This window comes from Zingiber officinale, chromosome 10A, assembly GCF_018446385.1.
Source record: "Zingiber officinale cultivar Zhangliang chromosome 10A, Zo_v1.1, whole genome shotgun sequence".
Lineage (NCBI taxonomy): Eukaryota > Viridiplantae > Streptophyta > Magnoliopsida > Zingiberales > Zingiberaceae > Zingiber > Zingiber officinale.
Window position 1 is genome coordinate 34,917,426 of NC_056004.1, and position 22,094 is coordinate 34,939,519.

Consider the following 22,094-nt stretch of genomic DNA (forward strand, 5'->3'; position numbering starts at 1 on the left):
CATCAAATTATGTCAGCCTTGAGGAGAATTCGCGGGCAGACCTGACCTCTCGACACCGAATGCAGTAGGCAAACTAGGCCTTGTGGCATCACAAGGTGCGTGAAGGCGTTGCTGTGACCTCAGGTATGGGGGCTTCGCGGCCACTAGACTTGACCATGATCTTATGGTGATGAGAGTTTGACATGATAGTGAAGCTAAAGGAATAGGATCCGCTGGATCTTAAAGAGTCACTCGTAAGTAGGATCCCATAGACGTCACTTGTTATATAAGTAAGATCTATGAGATTCCATTAATAAATAGAATGGTCTATCTTTTGAATCATACTTTGTGGTCCAGAAAATCTGTACTTAAAATTAAGGGGCATCTTCAATGTAAAATTTTTAAGGATTTTGTAAAATTCAAAAAGCTTAATAAAAAACTCAAACTATTATGAGCGTTTTTTTTCTCAAAATTATTAATGTGGGTGAGATTCGTTTATTAATAAATCATAAATAAAGATATGTGAGAAATAAAGTATTATATCAATAGAACGGGGTCCAACTACGGCGCCATAAATTTAAGAATTTCTTTAGAAGTTGATAACTCTAGACTTTGTTTGGGAAGCCAAATTCCAAATAGATTGTTTTAATATTTTTATTTTAAAAAGAATAGTTTGAAATGGTATATTAGGATATTTAAAATAAATTATTTTTATAGAAGAATTATATTTGAATATGTATCAACAAAGTAAATTTTTACACAGTTCTCTTGCTCATGAATCCTCTATTTTTTTTTGGTCTAAAATAATTTGCTTTTGCTTTTTTCTTTTAAATGGGAAAAATTAATTCGGAAAAATCAAGTATCTACGCTAGTATATGGAATAAGTTTGCAGTGAAAACTGAAAGGGGCAAATTATTTCTTAATCGCGTTAATTCTCAATAGATATTTCCTTTTTTAAATTAATATTTTTAAAATTAATTATTTTCCAAATTTATTATTGTTCTGAAAATAATTTTAACATTTATCTATTAATATTAAACACAATTGCCAAAATTTGACAATACTTATTATATTGAATAATATTTTTTTTATTAACAATCTTAATATTTTTTAAAATAAATAATATAAAAAAATTCTTTTTGGTGTAACACAAACTTGTAAAAAAAGTTAAGCCATGCTTAACCAGCTTACATGGCATAGCACTTCCAAAACAATTACGAGAGAAAATATTTAAAGAGTAATTTTTAAAATATAAAAATTAATTATGTTTTACAAAATTAACTTGACCTATAGCGCAGATGACGTGTCATGTGGTATCTTATTCTTTGTCAAATTTGAAACAGGGTGGATCCCTCCTCAGGCGCTCACCTCTGGATCCACGGCCCTTGCAGTCGCGGCGCGAGACGACGCCTCGCCGATCCGACATCCTCGGTAATTGCTTGCCTCGTCGATCCATTCATTGACTTGTTCTCTCTTTTCCCAGCTATGCTTGGTGAGATCTGCATTAAAAATGTTTTGTTCGATTAGGTTTTCGTGTCGCAGTAAATTAGGTTTTCAAGCTGGTTCTTTTCGCAACGATTTTGTTTGATGTGATAGTGTTCTTGATTTCTCTTAAAGATGGAATTTTGATGTCTTTACTCATCGATTTTAACGCAAATTGCCGCTGCCAGTGCTTGTGTAAGATTCGTAGTTTTTTCGGTGTGATTAGCTTCTATTTATTTTTGTTCAATGAAATTTTCACTTTAACTTTCGTATCTAGGGATAGAAGAATCGACTGATGGAGTCTCTTGTTTTGAATTTTTAGGTCGTGTTGCTGAACTTTTGATGGTTTGTCTCCTTGGTAGTGATTGAACGAGCATCAACTTGAAGCCATGCCTGCTTCCACTTCTGCTGGAGTAGCTGCTGCATCGCCAGTTGCTAACACTAGCGTCTCTCTTGGTTTAGATGCAAATGGGAAGCCAAATTCACGGAGGAGAACAATGGTAGCAGTGGAGAAGAGATTAACTGCTGATGGCCTTTCTAAAGGAGGAACCAATGGAGTTTTGAATGGTAAGGATCTGAACCATACAGTAAGAAGAGAAACTGTGGTTGAGAGAACAAAAGATTATTCAACATTGAGGAAAGGGTTGGTTGCTTCACCTACAGTGTCTCCACAGCGCAAGAAACTTGTACGAAAACCAGAAAAATCCAAGTGGCAGATTGTACTGAGCATTCTTACCAAGAATTGTTTGCTTCTTGCTTCACTATTATGGTTGGGGCAGACAATTTGGAGATGGACTCATAGCACTGGGGAGAATGCTAACACTGCCTTAGCTGCTTTGGAGTATGAAAGCAGAATTTCTGAAGTGGAGACATCTTTAAAGAAGACTGCTAAGATGTTACAGATCCAGTTAGACGTAGTTGACAAGAAAATTGGGAGTGAAATAAGCATCACAACCAAAGAAATTTTTAAGCAAGTCAAAAACAAAGGAGCATTCTTTGAGGAACAACTCAAGAAGTTGGAATCTAAAGCTGATTCTTTGGGCAAATCTTTGAGTGAATTGAATGAATTGGATCTCATCTCAAGGGAAGACTTTGAGAAACTCATACTTGAGTTAAAGAACAGTAAAAATATGGACGACACAAGTATGATATTTGACTTGGATCAAATTAGGGCTTTTGCTAGTGATATTGTTCAAAAAGAGATAGACAAGCATGCTGCTGATGGTCTTGGAAGAGTTGATTATGCTTTAGCTTCTGGTGGGACTAAGGTGGTCAGGCACTCAACACCTTACTGTCTTGGAAAAGGTTCCAATTGGTTTACTAGTGCTACTGGTCGCAATGGAGTTCATGCTAATTCACATAAGATGCTATCTCCAAGCTTTGGAGAACCTGGCCAATGTTTTTCTTTGCAAGGAAGCAGTGGATTTGTTGAAATTAGGCTACGAACAGGGATTATTCCCGAGGCTGTAACTTTGGAGCATGTCTCAAAGGTGTGTCTTTCCCCCACTTTTCTTCCTTATGTTTCTTTTTTGCTTTTGCCACATGGCTAACTGTTCTTTGTAATTGTAGTGGATTTTCTATTACCAAAGCATACTTCTATTATGCCTCTTGAGTTTATGTCACTATGGTTCTATCAAGAACACAATGATAAGATAGAACTAAGTGTAAACAATTAGTATGCTATCCTTGATATATCTTAAATGTACAGGATTCACACACGTGTAGTATAACTTTATAATGCTAATTTTATAAATTAAAAGAATATGCGACCATTTCCATTTATAATTTTGTTTCTTCTAATGTAGTGTTTTGATTCTCATATGTGACTTTCAATCAGTTAATAAATTATTAGGCATTTATTTGCGAAAATCAGGCTCTCATCTGAGTGAAGCAGGGCACACAACTTACTGCTTTTCAAGTCCAACTTGACTCTTAATTAGGGTTTGGGTATACATTTGTATGCATATTCATCTGGCAATAGACATAACCAACAGAACTATGGTTTTACTAATTGATTTGGGAACAAGGTGTTAGTGCTGCTGCAAGAGCGGGAGTTCCAACATTCAAAGATGGAAAATTTTTGGAGAACAGAAGTTGGATTCAATTTGATCTTCTAATACGATTTGGATTGAGTCAATGCATGTTGGGTTAAACTCCCTCAGTGAGCCTAAATTCTATATTTGCATAGACCCATGCATGCCATGCTACTGAAGTGGAGGTTCAAATTTTAAAAAGTTGGCATTAAAGGTCAGTAGAGTTTATAACACCACTCCAACACCTCAGTCAATGCTTTGTCTAGGTGTTGCATGAGGCAAGCATCTATGCAAGGGCAACTAAGGTCCTTGAGATTCTTCTCACTTCACCTGGATTGGGCACCTGGGTAAGTGCTCAAGCACCTTTAATGGCATGGCACGTTTCACATGTTTTGTTGGCTATATGTGCCGGATTGAAGAATTTGTAAAGTTTAATCATATGTTAGTCAGGTTTTATAAACTGAAGCAATTGTGATAATGATAGAAACTCAGTTCCAAATGTGAACTTGGGCTATGGGGGAATGCTGGATCATCATGGAGGAAACAAGCCCAAAACATGGATTGTATATTTCAGGAGGGCTAAAATACAAAAGGGGTAGACCAACATTAATATATAGAAGACAGTTTATATTGTAGAGTCAGTTATATTTCTATGGCAGATATGTGTTCATGTTTTAGGGTATGTGTATGGTTATAAGTTGGTGGGAAGTTAGTGGGGAAGGAATTTGAGAATTATTTTCATTAGAGAGCGTTAGCTATGGCTGGTGGAGAGAGTTTCTTTACCAGATTGTTTTTGTTAACCTTAATACAATTTTGTGTGTTTCTTTATTTTGAGTTTTGAAACCTAACATTGGTCTGATCTGACGGGTATAAGAGGGGTTGTATGCTTAGAAGGAATGCCAAAGACGCCAGATAGGGTTAATGTTTTGGAAGAGAGGGTGGTGACGCAAGAAGGAAGTATGGAAGAAATCAGAGGTATTATGCAACGATTGATGTCGGAAGTACAACAACATAGTTCTCTTTGAACAAGGGTTGAAGCAACACCATTGAAAGGGGCATCCATTTTTGCTGATCAGTCATCTTAATTTGCGCCTCAAGAACATCAAAGTGAGCAATTAGAGGAGTACAAGATGCCTCTTAAGAAAGTAGAATTACCAATGTTTGATGGTTGAGATCTAGTGGCACGGATTACTAGGGCTGAAATTTATTTCGAAGTCTAGAATACTTCTGATGAAGTTAAGGTCAAGTTGGTATATGTATGGAAGGCCCTACCATTCATTGTTAGTCTTCTTAAGGAGATTGAAGTTAATCTAACTTGGAAAAAACTTAAACACGCTCTCATTGCTCGTTATGGAAAGTATAGACATGAAAATCCTTTTGAAGAATTGGCAACATTAAAACAAATTGAAAATGTGGAAGAATTCATTGAAGCCTTTGAGTTGATTTCTTCGCAAGTTCTGTGTCTACCAAAAGAGCAATATATTGGCTATTTCATGAGTGGATTACAACTTCATATCCGAAGAAGAGTTCGAACACTAAATCCATTGTCTAGAGACTAGAGGGCAATTAATGCTCATGGCAAAGGATGTGTAAGTGAAATTGTTAGAGGAGGGGGAGATTTCACAAAAGACATTACGGAAAGGGAAGTTATAGAGCAATTTCGGCCCAAGCAGTGTTGGTCTGGGTAGTTTTCAACCATATGTAGGGCCGAATTCAATTTAAAAGAAATTGAGTCAGTCTTTTCAAATAGGCAGACAAGATGGGGTTCCAACAAGATTCGTGACTCTAAGGAAGCTAGTAATGCAGGTTTTGCATCAAATAGAAATCCTTTTTTATCCCTAGCCTCTACAACACGAAAAGGAGAAGGAGATATGTGAGGGTTCATGGAAAAATTCAAAGGAATTCGTTTCATTTCTTACCTAGAATTAATGGAACGAAGGGCAAAGGGATTATGCTTCAAATGTGGTGAAAAATTCCACCCACTTCACCAATGTGCAGAGAAACAATTGAAGTTACTAGTGTTGGAAGAAAATGAAAGATTAAATTCAGATGGAGAGATAGTGGGTCCTGAGGCAGAGAATTCATAAGATGAGGAGGATTTGGGTATGAATTCAGAGTTTACAAATAACAATAGAGCCATGCAGTTAGAAGGCAAATTAATAGGGATTGCTATTGTGGTGCTTATAGATAGTGGAGCCAGCCATAATTTTATTTCTCCTCAATTAACTGTAGCTCTCAGATTGAAGGTGCACGAGACAAGGAAATTGGGAATTAAACTTGGTGATGGGCATAAAGTGTTTGCTAAAGGGAAGTGTCCCGAGTTATACATTTGCTTGGGAACTTTTGAGTTGAAAAGAGGCATATGTATTAGAATTGGAGGTGTAGATGTAGTCCTGGGAGTTTCCTGTTGAAAACATTGGGGAAAGTTGTAATGGATTGGAAGGAGATGACCATGCAGTTCCTTCATGAAGATCTTTTAGTCATCCTACAAGGTAAGTTGGAGGCTTCTAAGAAGAGTAAACAAACAGACAAAAGGGGCCAGAATCTTGCTCCCTATATTGCCTTTTGCAATGACATTCTGTTACTATTGATGGGTTTTTATGGGCAGCAGAGGGAGTTCCTTCTCAAACAACATTACCACCAGAATCAGAATTGAATGCATCACAACAGTTGGAATTATCGCAGTTATTGGAAAGATTTTCTGCAGTTTTCAAAGAAGGGAGCAGGTTACCACCTACGCGCAGTCAACAACATGCTATAGTGTTAGTGTACGTCTGTACCGTTACCCATGCTACTCGGAAAGCCTAGAGATTCCACTGTACAAAAATTTTGTACAAAGGTCTGAACCTTTTCCTAGCTACCATGTGTTCTTTTAAATTAAATTTTGGATCGCCTGCGGAACTTAACACGTTTGATCCAAAACTTAATCTATTCGTTCTTTTAGGTTTTGACTTGGGTCTCCTGCGGAACTTAACACGTTCGACCCAAATCACCTTAAGTTATTAATTCTATTAAATATTATTTTCCATAATTGGTTCCCAGTACTGACATGGCGAGGCACACGACCTTCTTGGATATGGGAGCAACCACCACCGACTAGACAAAACCTTTTATGGAAAGCTAATATTTAATTTCCTAAAATAACTTTAGGTTAACCGAGAAAAACAATCAAATCACAAGGAAAAATAAAACAAAAGAACACAATATCGAAAAACATATTTGAAACACTAAAATCATATGCCTCTTGTATTTGGTATTATTTCCAAAAATAACTAGTATGATGCGGAAAGGAAAAATACTAGTTATACCTTTTAGAAAGACCTCTTGATCTTCTACCGTATTCCTCTTCTAATTTCGGACGTTGTGTGAGCAACGATCTTCCGAGATGAGAACCACCTTTCCACCTTCCTTCTTTCTTCTAGATTTCGGCCACAATAAACTCCTTCAAGGATGAAGAATTTCGGCCACCACCAATGCTCCAAGGGATGCTAGAGACGAGGCTGGCTTTCTCTCCTTCTTCTCCTTCCTTGATCCGGCCACAAACAAAAGCTCCACCAAGAGATAAGTTTGGGCCAACAAGAGGAGAGGAGAGAAATAGGGCCGGTCACCAAAATCAAAGAGGAGAGGAAAGAAAAAGAATAGAAGTTCATCTCATGAAGGCTCCTCTACCTCCTCTTTTATAATCCTTGGTTTTGGCAAATAAGGAAACTTTAATAAAAACTTCCTTAATTCCTTTGCCATGAAAAAGAAAATTTTAATTAATTAAAATCAAATTCCTCTTCTTAATCAACATGGCCGGCCACACAACAAACCTCCAATCAAAGGAAATTTAATTCAATCAAGAATTAAAACCTTCCTAATTTGTTTCCGGAAATTTATAAAAATTTCTCCAATAATTTAATCCCTTCATGATTGGTTTATAAAAAGGAAATTTAATAAATTAAAATCTTTCTTTTAAACATGTGGATAAAAAGAAAATTATCTCTAAAAATTAAAATCTCTTTTAATCTACAAATAAGGAAAGATATCAAATCTTTTCTTAATCTTTTGTAGAAACTAATAAAAGAGAATTATTAATTTTTTAAACTTTCTTTTAAATCATGAACATGGTTAAAAAGGAAAGTTTTAACCAAAATTAAAATCAACCTTTTAATCTACAAATAAGGAAAGAGATTTAGCTCTTCTCTTAATCTTTTGTAGAATCTTATAAAAGGAAAGATTTAAATTTTTAAACTCTCTTTTAAAACATGTTATCCACATAAGAAAAATTTTAAAAAATAAAAGCCGGCCACACCAAGCTTGAACCCAAGCTAGGGCCGGCCACCTTGAAGCACCCATGAACCAAACTTTGGCCGACCCTAGCTTGGTCTCCAAGCTAGCTTGGCCGACCCCTTATGGCATGGGTAAGAAGGTGGGTATAGGTGAGTATAGTACTCTATAATTAAGAGGCTACGATAGGGACCGAGAGGAGGAATTGGTTTTGGTCTCCCGATAAAATTAAGCATCCCGTGCTCGCCCCGAACACAACTTAATTTTATCAATAATAATTCATTCCACTAGAGAACTATTATTGAACTACCGCACCAATCCAAAATTACATTTTGGGCTCCTTCTTATCATGAGTTTGTTAGTCTCCCTGTGTTTAAGATAACAAATGTCCACTAATTAAGTAAGTTACTGACAACTCACTTAATTAATATCTAGCTCCAAGAGTAGTACCACTCATTTCGGCAGCATCTCCCCTGTACGGCGGACAATCTGAAACTTCTACATAACCCATATACCTCAGCCACAGGTGGCTGGAATAATAACAGTAAATAAAACCAATCACCACGCAGTTTATATAAGTATTCAGCCTCTGGCTGTCACAACCACGCAGTTAATAAAATAAACAACAAAGTAATACTCTGACTCGAAATCAACCCTACTCAACTACACTCGTAAAGCCCAAATCCGATTTTTCTTACCTCTTCTGTCGTCCAGGCAGGCATGTAGTAGTATAAAATCGAAAACAAATCCATCAACGAGACAAATTATATAATATCTAAGTATTCAACATCCAAATCCAAATATAGTCAAGTGAGAATCAAAAATAATACAAACGATAGCAAATAGCTGGAGGTCTGCAGGGGACTAGCAACTGGAACTCCCTCCTGACAGCATCAACCTGAAAATAACAACAATGGACTCAGCAGGTACAGTTGATATGCAAAGTAAAGAAATAACACTTAGCATTAATCATGCGTACAGTCTCCTGACAATAATAAAGATAGATGCAAATCGAAGAGAACAGGAGAGAATCTACACTAACCAGGACCTGGTAAAAGGACAAACAGTCCGAAAGGTATAGAAGACCTATATGTATCCAAGCAATATGCAGCATATAAGTGCAACAAACACAAACATAAACAATAATGCATATGATGCCAATGTCACGGTCGGGACTCACACAACATGGGACCGAGTGGATAGGGTGACGTGCACTCTGCATCACTACTCACGATGAGTGGCCAAAGTGGACGGGATCTTCGGAGTACACACATACTCCTACCCCAAATCATAAATGGGGGCGCGCATGCTCTCCCGATACGCTGTGACGGGAGGGATCTCTAACGTGCTACGTCACACTACCCATGGCGGACCAACGGAGCGGAAGACGCACGCGTGTCCCGCTACCCGTGAAGGCCACAACGGAGCACCGGTGATGGCAAAGTGCTCGACAATAAAGGAGCAATCAATCACTCAACTGCAATCATGCGAATGGTGCATGTCACTAAACATGGTAATATACTAAACCAACCTCTGGACATATCATAATGTGCACCAAAGCGAATGAATCATATCAAGGTATCTGATCATATAAGGTATCAAACCTAGGTCCTGACATGGTAAAATATGGTTATATCACACTACCCATGAGCATGTGGAATCAGGTACATATCCATACAAGATGTAAACAAACAATCAATCAACAGGTAGCATGTATTAGGCAGTGATTAACCGAAACAAGTAAGAAACACAATTAATGCATCTTGTTAATTTAATTACTAAGCATATCAAAGACAATAAGTCAAAAGTACCCGCCTCCAATCGAAATGGTCCAATCCGACAATCGAGATACTCGTCTCGAATCAAAGTCCTGTAAGAAACCGTATAGTTTAGCTAAATTTAATTATAAGCAAAATAGCTAAACCAAAATTATTTTTCTCCAGGAACCCTAATTAAATAGTTAATCACAGTTAACTATCCCTAATCCAAAGCTTAGGATTCCATTCCTAACTTAACCACAAGTCGACCAAACTACACATGAACCACCAACTATATAATGAATCAAACATATCCAAACAAACTCAATTAAGTATCTTACCCAATTTAAATCTGCACCACTCTAAAGATTCTGTCAACCGCACAACTGAAGATCAACTTGTCGCCGCTAGCAACTAAATAAATTGCTGGATCAAGGAAACCACAGCAAATCCCATTAGAATTCTTTCCCATTGTCCAATTAAGATGAGGACATCATAAAATCAGCAACACCTAATTTTTCTTACCCAACTCGTAGCCGTGCTTGTTGATCCACACCAGAACTGTGGCTACCAGCACAAATGGGTTGCTGTTGCTGCTGGAACAAATTGAACAAACCAAAACAGCAATTAATCCAGATTCTTGAACCCACAGGATTTCCAACCAAACTAAATCTCACCGTGGATTTGCTCAAGGCAGAGAGCACTAGGGCAACGGCGTCGGCAGGCACAGAGGTGGTGGCAACTGGCGTTAGGGCAGAAAAATCTCGGTCGACAGCAGCGGCTCGAGTTCTAGGGCAGAGGAGCAAAGGGCGCAGCCCGCGCGGAGGAGAGGACCAGGATGTGGCTCGGTCGGCGGTGGCTCTGTGCAGAACTCGGCGTGGAGAAGGTCGGCGTCGCGAGAGATGAGGGAAAAAGGAGAGTTCGGCTCTAATGTGAGGTGATCGGAGATAGGGTGCCGAGAAGGGGAAAAACCGGCAATGGCTTGAGCGTTGCCGGCGAGTTTCCTGATCTCAGCGGCGGAGAGGGCTCGCAATCCAAGCTAGGGCAAGGCAATTAACCGGCTGCCGGCGCTGGGGTTCCTGGCGGTTAGGGCACAGGTGGTTCGGCGGCTCGGCGCGAGGAGGAAGAGAGATCGCCGAGCGAAGGGAAAGGCTAGGGCATGCGGGAAGAATAAGAGGAAAAGAATAAGAAAAGAAAAAGGAAAAGAAAAATAAAACTTTTCCTCATTAAAACAGGGTAGCCTAAACAGGCTTTTCCGAGCCCTGTTTTTATCCCCGTCAACTCGTCCTTACGAGCTCCGAAAAATTCCAGAAAATTTTTCAAAAATTCTGGAAAATTCCCTTATTAATATTCGCCTATTTCCGGTATTTTACAGTTCCTTCGTAAGTTTGTATTGGTTTTCTTTGATGTTATTTTAGTGTATATTGGCCTACACATTTGTCTCACCTTTCTATGGTGTTGGAAGTTGTTAAGAATCAGCTTGTGGCTAACTCCAAGAAGTGTAGTTTTGGCATAACAATACTAGAATATTTGGATCCTATCATTTCTAGACAAGGTCTTTCAGTTGATCCTTCTAAAATTCAATGTATTTTGGATTGTCGGATTCCAAAGAATGTCAAAGAAGTAAGAGGATTTTTTTGGGTTTGACAGGTTACTATCGGAAATTTGTAGAAAATTATGGTAAAGTAGCTAAGCCTTTGACAGAATTGACTAAGAAGGATAATTTTCATTGGGGATTAACTTCTTTAAAATCTTTCTTTGGAACTCAAAAGACTCTTGACTAGTCCCCGTTCTTGCACTTCCATATTTTTCCAAGCCTTTTGAGATTGAGTGTGACGCCTTTGGAAGAGGAATTGACGTTGTATTAATGCAAAATAGAAGAACAATAGCTTATTTTAGTAAAGTTTTATCAGAAGGGAATTTGTCAAAATTTGCATATGAAAAAGAATTGATGGCTTTGGTTTTGTCTATGCAACATTGGCATCCCTATCTTCTTGGGAGACCTTTTATAGTGTATATTGATCAAAAGAGTTTTAAACATTTACTATAAGAGCGGATCCCAACCATAGATCAACAATGTTGGATGACCAAGTTATTCGGTTATCAGTTTGAAGTTATTTACAAATCAGATCCGGAAAATAAAGCTAATTCATTATCCAGAATATACGAAGAAAGTGAATATCACACTTTAGTGTCTTACCCTACATGGGAGGAAGATGAACATCTTATTGAAGAAGCTAAACAAGATCATCAATTGTAGAAAATTATGACTGTTTTAACCAACAATCCAGATTCTCATCCACATTTTGAGATGCAACAAGGAGTTCTATACTACAACAATAAACTTGTTATATCTACTTCATCTCCTTTGATACAATTACTCCTAAAGGAATTTCATTCTTCCCCTTTACCTTCTGGTTGGATGGGGTGAGCGAAGGTTCATTAACGGAAGAGGAAAGGAAAGGAAGGGAGGGGAAGTAAAGTATTTATATTCTCCTTATTTGGGAGGGAGGGAAGATTTATTAATGTAACATGTGTTCCCGTGTTTGGGAGGAAAGTGAGGATAATGAAGGTTAAATATATAAAGGTACAAAATTGCCCTCACTTTTGTTAAAGACTTGCATGTTCAAGAACCTTGTGCATTTTGCATACATTTATTGGTTAAGACTTATTAGTTCAATCAATTGTAACTCATTTGTTGAAGTCGACATCGAAGTCAGTGTTGGCGTCGACGTCGAAGTTGGCGTCGAAGTCGGCGTTGGCGTCGGAGTTGGCATTGGCATCTACGTCAACGAAATGTGAGCGTCGAGCAATGCGAGTTTGGCGGTGCGAGCGTTTTTCGTCAAGACTCAAAAAATACCTAAAACAATGACTTTTGAAATTAATATAATAAAACAGGGATAAAATTGAAACATAAATATTTTTGGTTCCCCTTACCCTTCCTGACACCCCAAATCGAGGTGTAAGAAATTCTTTCGTTTCATAGGTAAAGAAGGTTAAAGCTTACCCTTCCTTACCTTTCCTTTCCGTAGCTCACTTCCTCCCAAATAGGGTTTTAAGTTTCTTTTCTCCTTCTTTACCCTTCCTTCCCCTTCCCTCACCTCCTCCCAAACAGTGTGTTAGGAGGACATTCCGGTTTCTTGAAAACTTACAGAGGTAATCTTTATTGGATAGGTATGAAGCGTTGTGTACAAGAGTTTGTGTAGTCTTGTGATGTGTGTCAAAGAAACAAATATGCTGCAACCGTTCTTAGAGGACTGCTCCAAGCTTTGCCGATTCCGGATCTAATATAGGATGACATCTCTATGGATTTTGTCACTGGGCTTCCTCGATCAAGAGGACACAAATATGCACATTTTATATTGTTGAAACATCCTTATACAACCAAGATAGTAGTTGTATTATTTACTAGAGAAATTATACGACTCCATGGAGTTCTTAAATCCATTATTAGTGACTGAGATCCATTATTCGTTAGTTACTTTTGGAAAGAAATCTTTCGACTGCAAGGCACTATGCTTAAGATAAGATCTTCCTACCATTCTGAAATAGATAGGAAAACTAAAGTCTTGAATAGATGTTTGAAGGGATATTTACGTTGTTTTATTTCTGAACAGCCTAGAACTTGGGCTTATAGGATACCATCGGTAGAATTATGGTATAATACTTCTTTTTATATACTGTTGGTAAAACTCCTTTTAAAGTAGTCTATGGTTGAAAACCTCCTACTTTAACTCGTTTCTTAACAAATGAAACTAAAGTTGAGGCAGTGGCAAGGGAGTTATTTGACAGGAATGAAGCTCTCCTTCAACTTAAATATAATCTTTCTAGGGCGCAAGAATATATGAAGAGATATGCTGATAAAAAAAAGGAAAGTACTATGCAGTAGGAGAATGGGTGTTCCTTAAATTAAGGCCCCACAAGCATACATGGTTTCTAAGAGGATTAATCAAAAATTGGCAGCAAGGTACTATGGACCTTTCTAAGTTATTGCAAAATATGGAGAGGTTGCATATAAGCTCAAACTTTCCCTTCATTCGTGAGTCCATCTCGTCTTTCATGAATCATTACTTAAGAAAGCTATTGGCGAGTATAATGTACAAGCAGATCTACCCAGTGGACTGGAGGTAACACATGGAGATGATGTGGAGCCCGAATATGTGATTGCTAATAGAAACATTGTTCATAATGGCGAAGTGATTTCTCAATGGCTAGTCAAATGGAAGGACAAGGACATGATTGACACAACGTGGGAGGATGATTTCACTCTTTGAACTCAATTTCCTCATTTTTGCCTTGAGGACAAGGCTAGAGTTGCAACAAGTGGTAATGATAGAAATCTAGTTCTAGATGTGAACTTGGGTTATGGGGGAAACCTATTGGATCATCATGGGGGAAACAAGCCTAAAACATGGATTGTATATTTCAGGAGGGCTAAAACACAAAAGGGGCATATCAACATTAATATATAGTAGACAGTTTATATTTTAGAGTTAATTATATTTATGTGGCAGTTATGTGCTCATGTTTTATAGTATGTGTGTGGTTATAAGTTGGTGGGAAGTTAGTGGGGAAGGATTCTAAGAATTATTTTCAAGAGAGCATTAGCTTTGGCTGGTGGAGAGAATTTCTTTACCAAATTGTTTTTGTTAACCCTAATACAATTCTGTGTGTTTCTTTATTTATTCTGAGTTTGGGAACCCTAACAGATAATACATAAAATTAAACTTTATTGTGGTTTCTTTTGTATTTTAATGCCCAATTCCTATATCTGTTCTCTGCTGAGCGGTTAAATGAACAAGTTAAAATATACATTTAGACGTTTAGTTGTTGGGGAATAAAGCCAAGGCTTCAGATTACGTGAATGTTATGATGCACTTAGAGAAAGGATTAACTAAAATTTCAATTTTACATTAACTATTTTTTTGGTCCAAATTAAGTTTCTCCAACATGCAACTAATAGAAGATTTTAGCGTTGAGTGCTTATTCAAATTAGAGGACTGGAATTATATTTTGATGGATTTGTTTGAGAAGGGTATCTTTGTTCCTTTTTTTTTAGATCCTAAGACAACATCATAGGAGGAGGTGCATCACACTTGGAGACAGTGCGAGCACATCAAATCTTGATGATTCCTCAGGAAGCACTAGGAATGATAACTAATTCAGATTATTTGCTCTTTCAGGTGTATGCTTAGCCTATTCTTGAGCCCATGGTTTCTGTGAGTACTCTCTTTCTGATCTACCTATTCTTGAGCCCATGGTTTCTGTGAGTACTCTCTTTCTGATCTACCCTATTCTTGAATCCGTGGTTTCCCTTTGAGTAATCTCTTCCTGATCTGATTTCATATTCTTTTGCACTACCTGTCTGTAAATCCTTTTACCTTTAATTTGTGAACATGAGTGGTATTCAGATGAGGTTCAGTACAAGTTCAGATGAGGTATTCAAATGAAAAAGGGAATGTGACATAAGGATTTTGTAAATCAACCATATCAAGTTGCTTAGAAAGTTTTGGGTTTAAATAACTGGCTAACAGTTGTGACACAAAAAGATGATTGCCAATGTAACAACGCTTGAAATATAAGGAATAGGTAAGCTGTTATTGCATGACCAGTGAAGTGAGACTTGAATAAGTTTAGGAGCATTATTAATTGGAAAGTTTAAGAAATGAGAGAAATTTTAGACCAAGTATATGCTAATTGGTTCCATAGTAAAATTTCAAAAAGTTATGAGTCGCCATGAGCATTGTTATGTTTTAACATATAAAACATATCCTAGCAGGGTCTACACTCGATTAAATCCAATGACCCGTAGTACTAGTATGGATGCACCTTTGAATTCTTTAATATATATTTTTGGTGAAAAGGGGACTGTAAATGCTCGTATTTTAACTGAAGAGGTTAATACAGCAGTACACTATTACCAAAGTGCCAAGGGAGCTTCTAATTTTGAAGAGGTTAAAATTTGAGTTTGAGGCTTCAGGTAGATATTATCATTATGAATGTATATTTGTTAAATTATTTTTGTCATTGTTGTTCTCAAATATTTTAGCAAATCTATATTCAATCATATATATACCTTGCTTTGTCCTTTTAAATGCAACCTCATGTTCCTTTAAGCTTCTGATTTGATAGCCAACTCTGATGCCTTCTGTATCTCTAAGTCAATAAATCTCATCCTACTAGATGCAAATGCATAGTTGATCTCTTGTGTGATGTTATATTTTTGACTGCAACATAATTCCTGATGCCCCTCCTTGAATGTATGATATGCAGAATGTTGCCTACGACAGGTCAAGTGCTCCTAAAGATTGCCGGGTATCTGGGTGGTTTGAATCACCTGACGATGATCTATCCAGCAATGCCAAGAAGATTTCCATCTTAACTGAGTTCTCCTATGACCTAGAGAAGAGTAATGCACAAACCTACAACATCGAGACAACTGATTGTGGCGTAGTTAACATGGTTCGATTTGACTTCACCTCCAATCATGGGAACTCAGCTCTAACTTGCATTTATCGGTTTAGGGTTCATGGTTACGAACTCAGCTCACCAGCAACCATGCACTAGTAAGCATGTGCTAGCTCTTGCTTCGAGCTAATCTTCTGTTGTACTTCTTTGTCTGTAACAATGACTTCAGTCTTCATCACTTGGGTCTTTCTAGAGGTTGTAGCGATTATATTAAACGTTGAGTGACTCGTGATTGTTCAAATAGTTGTAACTGTAGTTCTTTGTCGAGTATGCCATTTTCATTAAGCTTTTGGTGTTATTAACAGACTAAATTGTAACTGAGCAAATTGGTAGATTATGAGGTTGTTATGACAGAACATAAACGGTCTCCCTTGCTTTGTGAAATCTTCAAATAGAATACTGAAGTATAAATGGCCTTGAACAAGAGAATGTGACCATACTCCAGTATACTATTCATGTGAACTTGACCGAAAATGTACCGGTGGGCTCTAAGTTGCAAAGGTTGTATTTGATAAAATATCAAATATGATTTTTTTTTGAATCATACTTTATAATTTTTTTTAAAAAATTTCTCTCAAGCCTAATATAAAAAAAGCTTCTAAAGCCTCAAATTCTCTAAATTTTTCAAAAAAAAAAAATAAAATAAAAAATTCAGTTTTATAATTTTTAAACCCGACCTGATTTTATGCGATGCAACATTCGATTGTTGAGAACACATAGGAGTCAACGGGAGCTTGATGATTATAGACTATGATGATATTACGATAGAACGAATACACGGGAGTCAACGGGAGCTCGATGATGATAGATTATGATGATGTTACGATAGAACATAAACGTTCTCCCTTGTTTTGTGAAATGTTCAACAAGAGAATGTAATCATATTCGAGCTTAGAATTCATGTGAACTTGTTCTCCCTTGCTTTGTGAAATTTTCAACAAGAGAATGTACTGCACTCTAAGTTGTAGAGGTTGTATTTGATAAAGTATCAAATATGAATTTTCTTTTGTGAATCATATTTTATATTTTTTTTTCAATTTCTATCCATGTTAATATAAAAAAACTTGAAAATCCTCAAATTCTCTAACCTTTTCAAAAATAAAAAATAATTTCAGTTTTCTAATTTTTTATATAGATTATAGGATTTGAGAACCTGATTATTCTTTTTTTAATCATCGGATCCGATTCATGGCCACTCTAAGTAGACACCTTGAACTCGATCCGATTTTATGCGATGCACCATGTGACTATCGAGAACACAGAAGTCGATGGGCAGAGAAGGTGAATAAATAAGGTTAAAGAGAGCAAAAATTAGAGGTAAAAAAAATTAGATAAATTGAATTAACTGACTAGGTGATCAAATTTAAAAGTTCAATTATTTCATATATTATTTTTTTTTAAAAAAATATTGGCTGGGTTAATTTAGTTAAAATTCAATTAAACTGAATAAATCAGACATTAAATTTCTAAATTAAAAAAAATCTCAATTCCCTAATTCTGAATTAACCGAAAAGGAAGTTACAATTGGATAAAAATATATAATTGTTGAAAAGTTCGGTTAATTTAGTTAAAAACCAAATTAATCAATATTTTATCAGTTTAATTTTTTAAATTTTGTTGAAAAGTTCGGTCAGTTAGATTAGTTTAAAAATTTGATATGTTCGATTTCAGTTAAATAATTTGGATTGGTTTGATTTTGAATGGATTGCTCAAGAAAATATCTTTTAGTTTGAACCAATTGTGTTGGTGCATGGTGCACAATATGTAATCCATGATTTGGATATATGACTAATGTTAAAATTAAGTTATATGTGATCTAACTAATTGTGTTAAGTTTACAAGTGCAGGATACTTGACAAGTGTTAAAGTCCTAGTTGTGAACTAGACAATGATCAAGTCCTAGTAAATCTAGGCATGAGCTAAAGTCTTGGTTGGGACCAAGTAGACAAATTCCTATTTGGAAGGTAGGTGAATCAAGTCTATGTGATTAAGGCTTGACTTCCAAATTCCTAGCTGGAAGCTAGGTGAATCAAGTTCAAATAATTAAGATTTGACAGATAAATTCCTAGCCGGAGACTAGGTGAATTAAGTCCTAGTGATTAAGGTTTGACAGATAAATTCCTAGTTAGATGCTAGATGACTCAAGTCAACTGAGTGGAATCAGCTAAATGTTGATTGCTTGGCAAAAAGTCCAAGTGTGTGAAATCAGCTAGAGGCTGATTACTTGGCAAAACCGAATTAGACGAGTTAATCTAGTCAAGTATGTGCTAGTAAATTCATATTCTAAATCATACCCATTACGTGTAACAACTGTAGGAAAACATGCTAGACGGTTCCAGGCAATTAGATGGAGTTCGGATGCGACTGCTAGTGATAACTCTTGACAAAGGGATTTTAGAGGGTTTAGGTGATCGGGTATACGTGCGACTGAGCAGCTTTCAGTTGACAATGGAGCAACGTTATTAGAAACCTGAACATGGTAGTTAATGTAACGACCCGCCTCCTACGTACTAGGCTGCGAGGCCGATCACTACAGTTATGCTGTGCTGGACTATTAATGCGGAATGAAAACTGGCTAATTTAAAATTTTACTGAACTAAACGCTGTAAAGTTCAACTTAGTGTTCTGGGTGTACCTAGGAGTTGTACACATGCTAGGGGAGGTGTTTACAACTGATAATGAACTTCGGATCAATCCACAGACCGATCTACCAATACTGGCACGGTAGGAAACTTCGGATCGTTCAACCGACCGATCCACAAATTACACTGCAATTCTGTACGCTACTGGATCGGTCTGCCGACCGATCCCGCTGGTCCCTGATCGGTCAATGAGATCTATCAGTGGCTTACTGATCGGTCTGCTGACCGATCAGTGAGCCATTTTTCGCGACCCAGCTCCTGATCGTTCCACGGATCGATCAGGGAACGAACAGAAGCTTCTGTTCGCAGAACCCAGGTCCCTGATCGGTCTACCGACCGATCAGAGACTCCCTGATCGGTCTGCTGACCGATCAGGGGTTTCTGATTTCGTATCAGACCCCTGATATCAGCACTGATGCGTGTCAAAGTCACTACACAACACTATACAAGCTAAGAGAAACATTCTACTAGGTAATGACTAACATACTAAACATGATTAAGGTATAGAATACTAATTCATGGCGTGTAAACATATGAAAACCAAAACTAACAAGGTTATAAACTGTTCTCTTGCTAACTAACAGAAACATAAGATAACGCTTGCTATAAGTACTAATACATATTAAACACGTTCTAATGCATAATAAAATAAAACTAGATCCCTAGGATCTTTATTCCAGTTCCTTCCACACACATCTTGATCTGCATTGACCTCTAGCTTCCACTGCTAGTCCACTTTCCTTTTACCTGTATCTGCAGTATAAGGAAAATAGTATCTGTAAGCTAAAAAGCTTAGTAAGAAACCATCTACCTCACTAAAACATGCATACGATGCAAATATGATTTTAAATCATGCTGTTTGAAAGAATATGCTAAATATACTGAATAAACTAAATATGACATGGCATATAAGCATACAATCATGGCATATCTAAAGCTGAACATGATATCAATCACATGGTATCAATGAAGAACTAAGCTGATACTAAAAACTGAGCTACTGCTAGGACTGTACTGAATTCACGAACTAATTTGTGAAAGGTTGAAAACCATATACATATAGTAAGTGAAAATACTAAACATGATGCAGATGGGCCCTAGCAACTGTACTTGCTGTGCGCGCATCCCTAACTAGACCCGGGATTGCAAGTTCCGAATCTAGTAGGGTTTACTAGGTTAGCTAAACCTAGGGACGACTATGGGAATCCAACCCAATGGATATCTAATCCAGTACAGTGCCACTGAAAAGTAAAATACTGAAATAGCTAATACTATTTTGCTGAATCTAGGTTATCTGAACCTAGAGCTAAGTTGTCTGAACCTAGAGGCGACTGTGGGAGCCCACCCATTGGACCGTAGTCCCATATAAGCTAAAATAAACTGATTTACTGATTTAAATGCTTCTAATGCATTTAACTGAGAGATTAAAATGCCTAATTTACATTTTAACTTAACTAGCTATTTTATCGAACACCTAGTGTGCCCCAACTCTCCCCTCTATTAGGGAGACCACTTCTAGGCACCCGACAACGTCTAGGAACCCCCCTTGAAGAGGGAATACGTGTCCGGCCCATCTAGAAGTACTCACTAAATCCCTAAATCTGCGAGGAGGGTCAAATTCACCCTATGCGTCGATAAAAATAGCATATGGCTAAACTAGTGCGTATAAAACCAAACGGAGCTACTTATACTGCAGGTGAGGGGTTTCTTACCTTGTGTGCTAGATTTCTTACAAATCTAATCGCTAGAAATTCCGGTGGAGACGACTTCTCGACGATTCGCTCGCGTCCACGTGCTCTACTCGCGGAGGGAAACGTCCTTGTGCTGAAATCGTCGCCGGAAGATGTCCCTGGGGCCCTAGGGAGAGAACCCTAGGTCTTTCCTTGTTGTGGCGCCGAGAGAAGGAGAGGGAGAGGTGGCGTCGGTGAGTTAGGGTGAGGAGAAGAAAGTTGCCGAACCAAGTTTTTAAAAATAAACCAAACCCCAACTTAAATTTCCTATTTATACTAAGTAATTAATTCGGCCAAACCAATTATAAATATAATTGATTCCCTTTCCTTTCAGCACGACCCTGCTGGGTTCACCGGTTACTAAGGCTAATTAAAGGTTTAACGGACCCGAGAGGTCCCGGGTTCGATTCCCGCTTAAGCCATTTTACTTTTCTAATAATTTTTGCTACTTCCGCTACTCGGAAAATTCCGAAAAAATATCTAATAATTCCAGAAAAATCATAGAATATTTCTAAAAATAATTTGAGAATTTTCGGGCGTTACAACTCCCCATACCTTATAAAAAGTTCGTCCTCGAACTTAGAATAACTCAGGGTACTTCTGTCTCATGCTGGCTTCTGTCTCCCAAGTTGCCTCTTCTGCGGTGTGACTGTGCCAAATGACTTTGACTAATGGTACTTCCTTGTTCCGTAATTTCTTAACTGCTTGGTCTATTATCTGAATATGCTGACTATCATAGCTGAGGTCTTCGCGGATCTGTACCGACTGGGGCTCAATCACCTGGGTGACATCTGGGGTATGCTTCTTCAGCATAGAGACATGAAATACGTTGTGGACAGCTGACATTTCCTGGGGTAGCTCTAGCTCATATGCTACCTTGCCCACTCTTCTGCTGATGAGGTATGGTCCCACATATCTGGGACTAAGTTTGCCCTTCTTCCCAAAACGCATCAATCCCTTCATGGGAGGTACTCTGAGGAACACTGTATCCCCGACTGAAAACTCTAAGGGTCTGCGCCGTGTATCAGCATAGCTTTTCTGGCGGCTCTGAGCTGTCTCTATCCTCTGGCGGATCTGCTGTATAGCTGCTGTGGTATCTGCTACTAGATCTGTTTGAAGTTCTAGCTCTTTCTGTTCACCACTCTCATACCAGCAGATTGGAGATCTACACCTCCGCCCATAGAGAGCCTCGTAAGGTGCCATGCCGATAGCGGCCTGATAGCTGTTGTTGTATGCAAATTATGCTTAGCTCAGATATTTGCACCAACTTCCCTTGAAGTCTAGGGCACACGCTCGGAGCATATCTTCGAGTACCTGATTCACTCGCTCCGTCTGACCATCTGTCTGAGGATGGAATGCTGTGCTGAACTTTAACTTAGTGCCCAACGCTGACTGTACACACTCCCAAAAGTGTGATGTGAATCTGCTGTCCCTGTCTGAAATGATGGTTCGTGGGACTCCATGTAGTCTGATGATCTCCTGGAGATACAACTGAGCTAGCTTCTCCATGGAGTAGGATATCTTGATAGCTAAGAAGTGGGCTGATTTAGTCAACCTGTCGACTATTACCCAGATGACGTCAAAATCATTCGTGGTTCTGGGCAGTCCCACTATGAAATCCATAGAGATATCCTCCCACTTCCATTACGGAATCATATAATTGCGAACTTTTCTTGGTGATGTTACCTTGACCCTCGACGGTGAGGCGGATGCTAACATATCTGGCGATGTCTC

The 22,094-nt window shown here is 37.9% G+C and overlaps 1 protein-coding gene and 1 long non-coding RNA gene across 3 annotated transcripts; one reads left to right on the forward strand and one right to left on the reverse strand.

Annotated features, from left to right (window-relative positions):
* The first annotated feature begins 1,279 nt into the window (after positions 1 to 1,279).
* On the forward strand, positions 1,280 to 16,350 carry LOC122027207 (SUN domain-containing protein 2-like). Of its 2 annotated transcripts, none has more exons than XM_042586124.1 (3): positions 1,280 to 1,410; positions 1,784 to 2,951; positions 15,794 to 16,350. In XM_042586124.1, the coding sequence occupies exons 2-3, from the start codon at positions 1,851 to 1,853 to the stop codon at positions 16,085 to 16,087; spliced, it is 1,395 nt and encodes a 464-aa protein (XP_042442058.1). In that variant the 5' UTR covers positions 1,280 to 1,410; positions 1,784 to 1,850; the 3' UTR covers positions 16,088 to 16,350. The 2 variants fall into 2 exon arrangements, with proteins under 2 accessions (XP_042442058.1, XP_042442059.1); XM_042586125.1 differs by having other exon boundaries at positions 1,283 to 1,410; positions 1,824 to 2,951.
* LOC122027208 lies at positions 9,613 to 10,330 on the reverse strand. The gene is made up of 4 exons (XR_006124314.1): positions 10,198 to 10,330; positions 10,046 to 10,107; positions 9,862 to 9,946; positions 9,613 to 9,633 (listed from the first exon to the last, which is right to left on the reverse strand). It is a non-coding gene; the product is annotated as an uncharacterized LOC122027208 (long non-coding RNA).
* Positions 16,351 to 22,094: the final 5,744 nt, after the last annotated feature.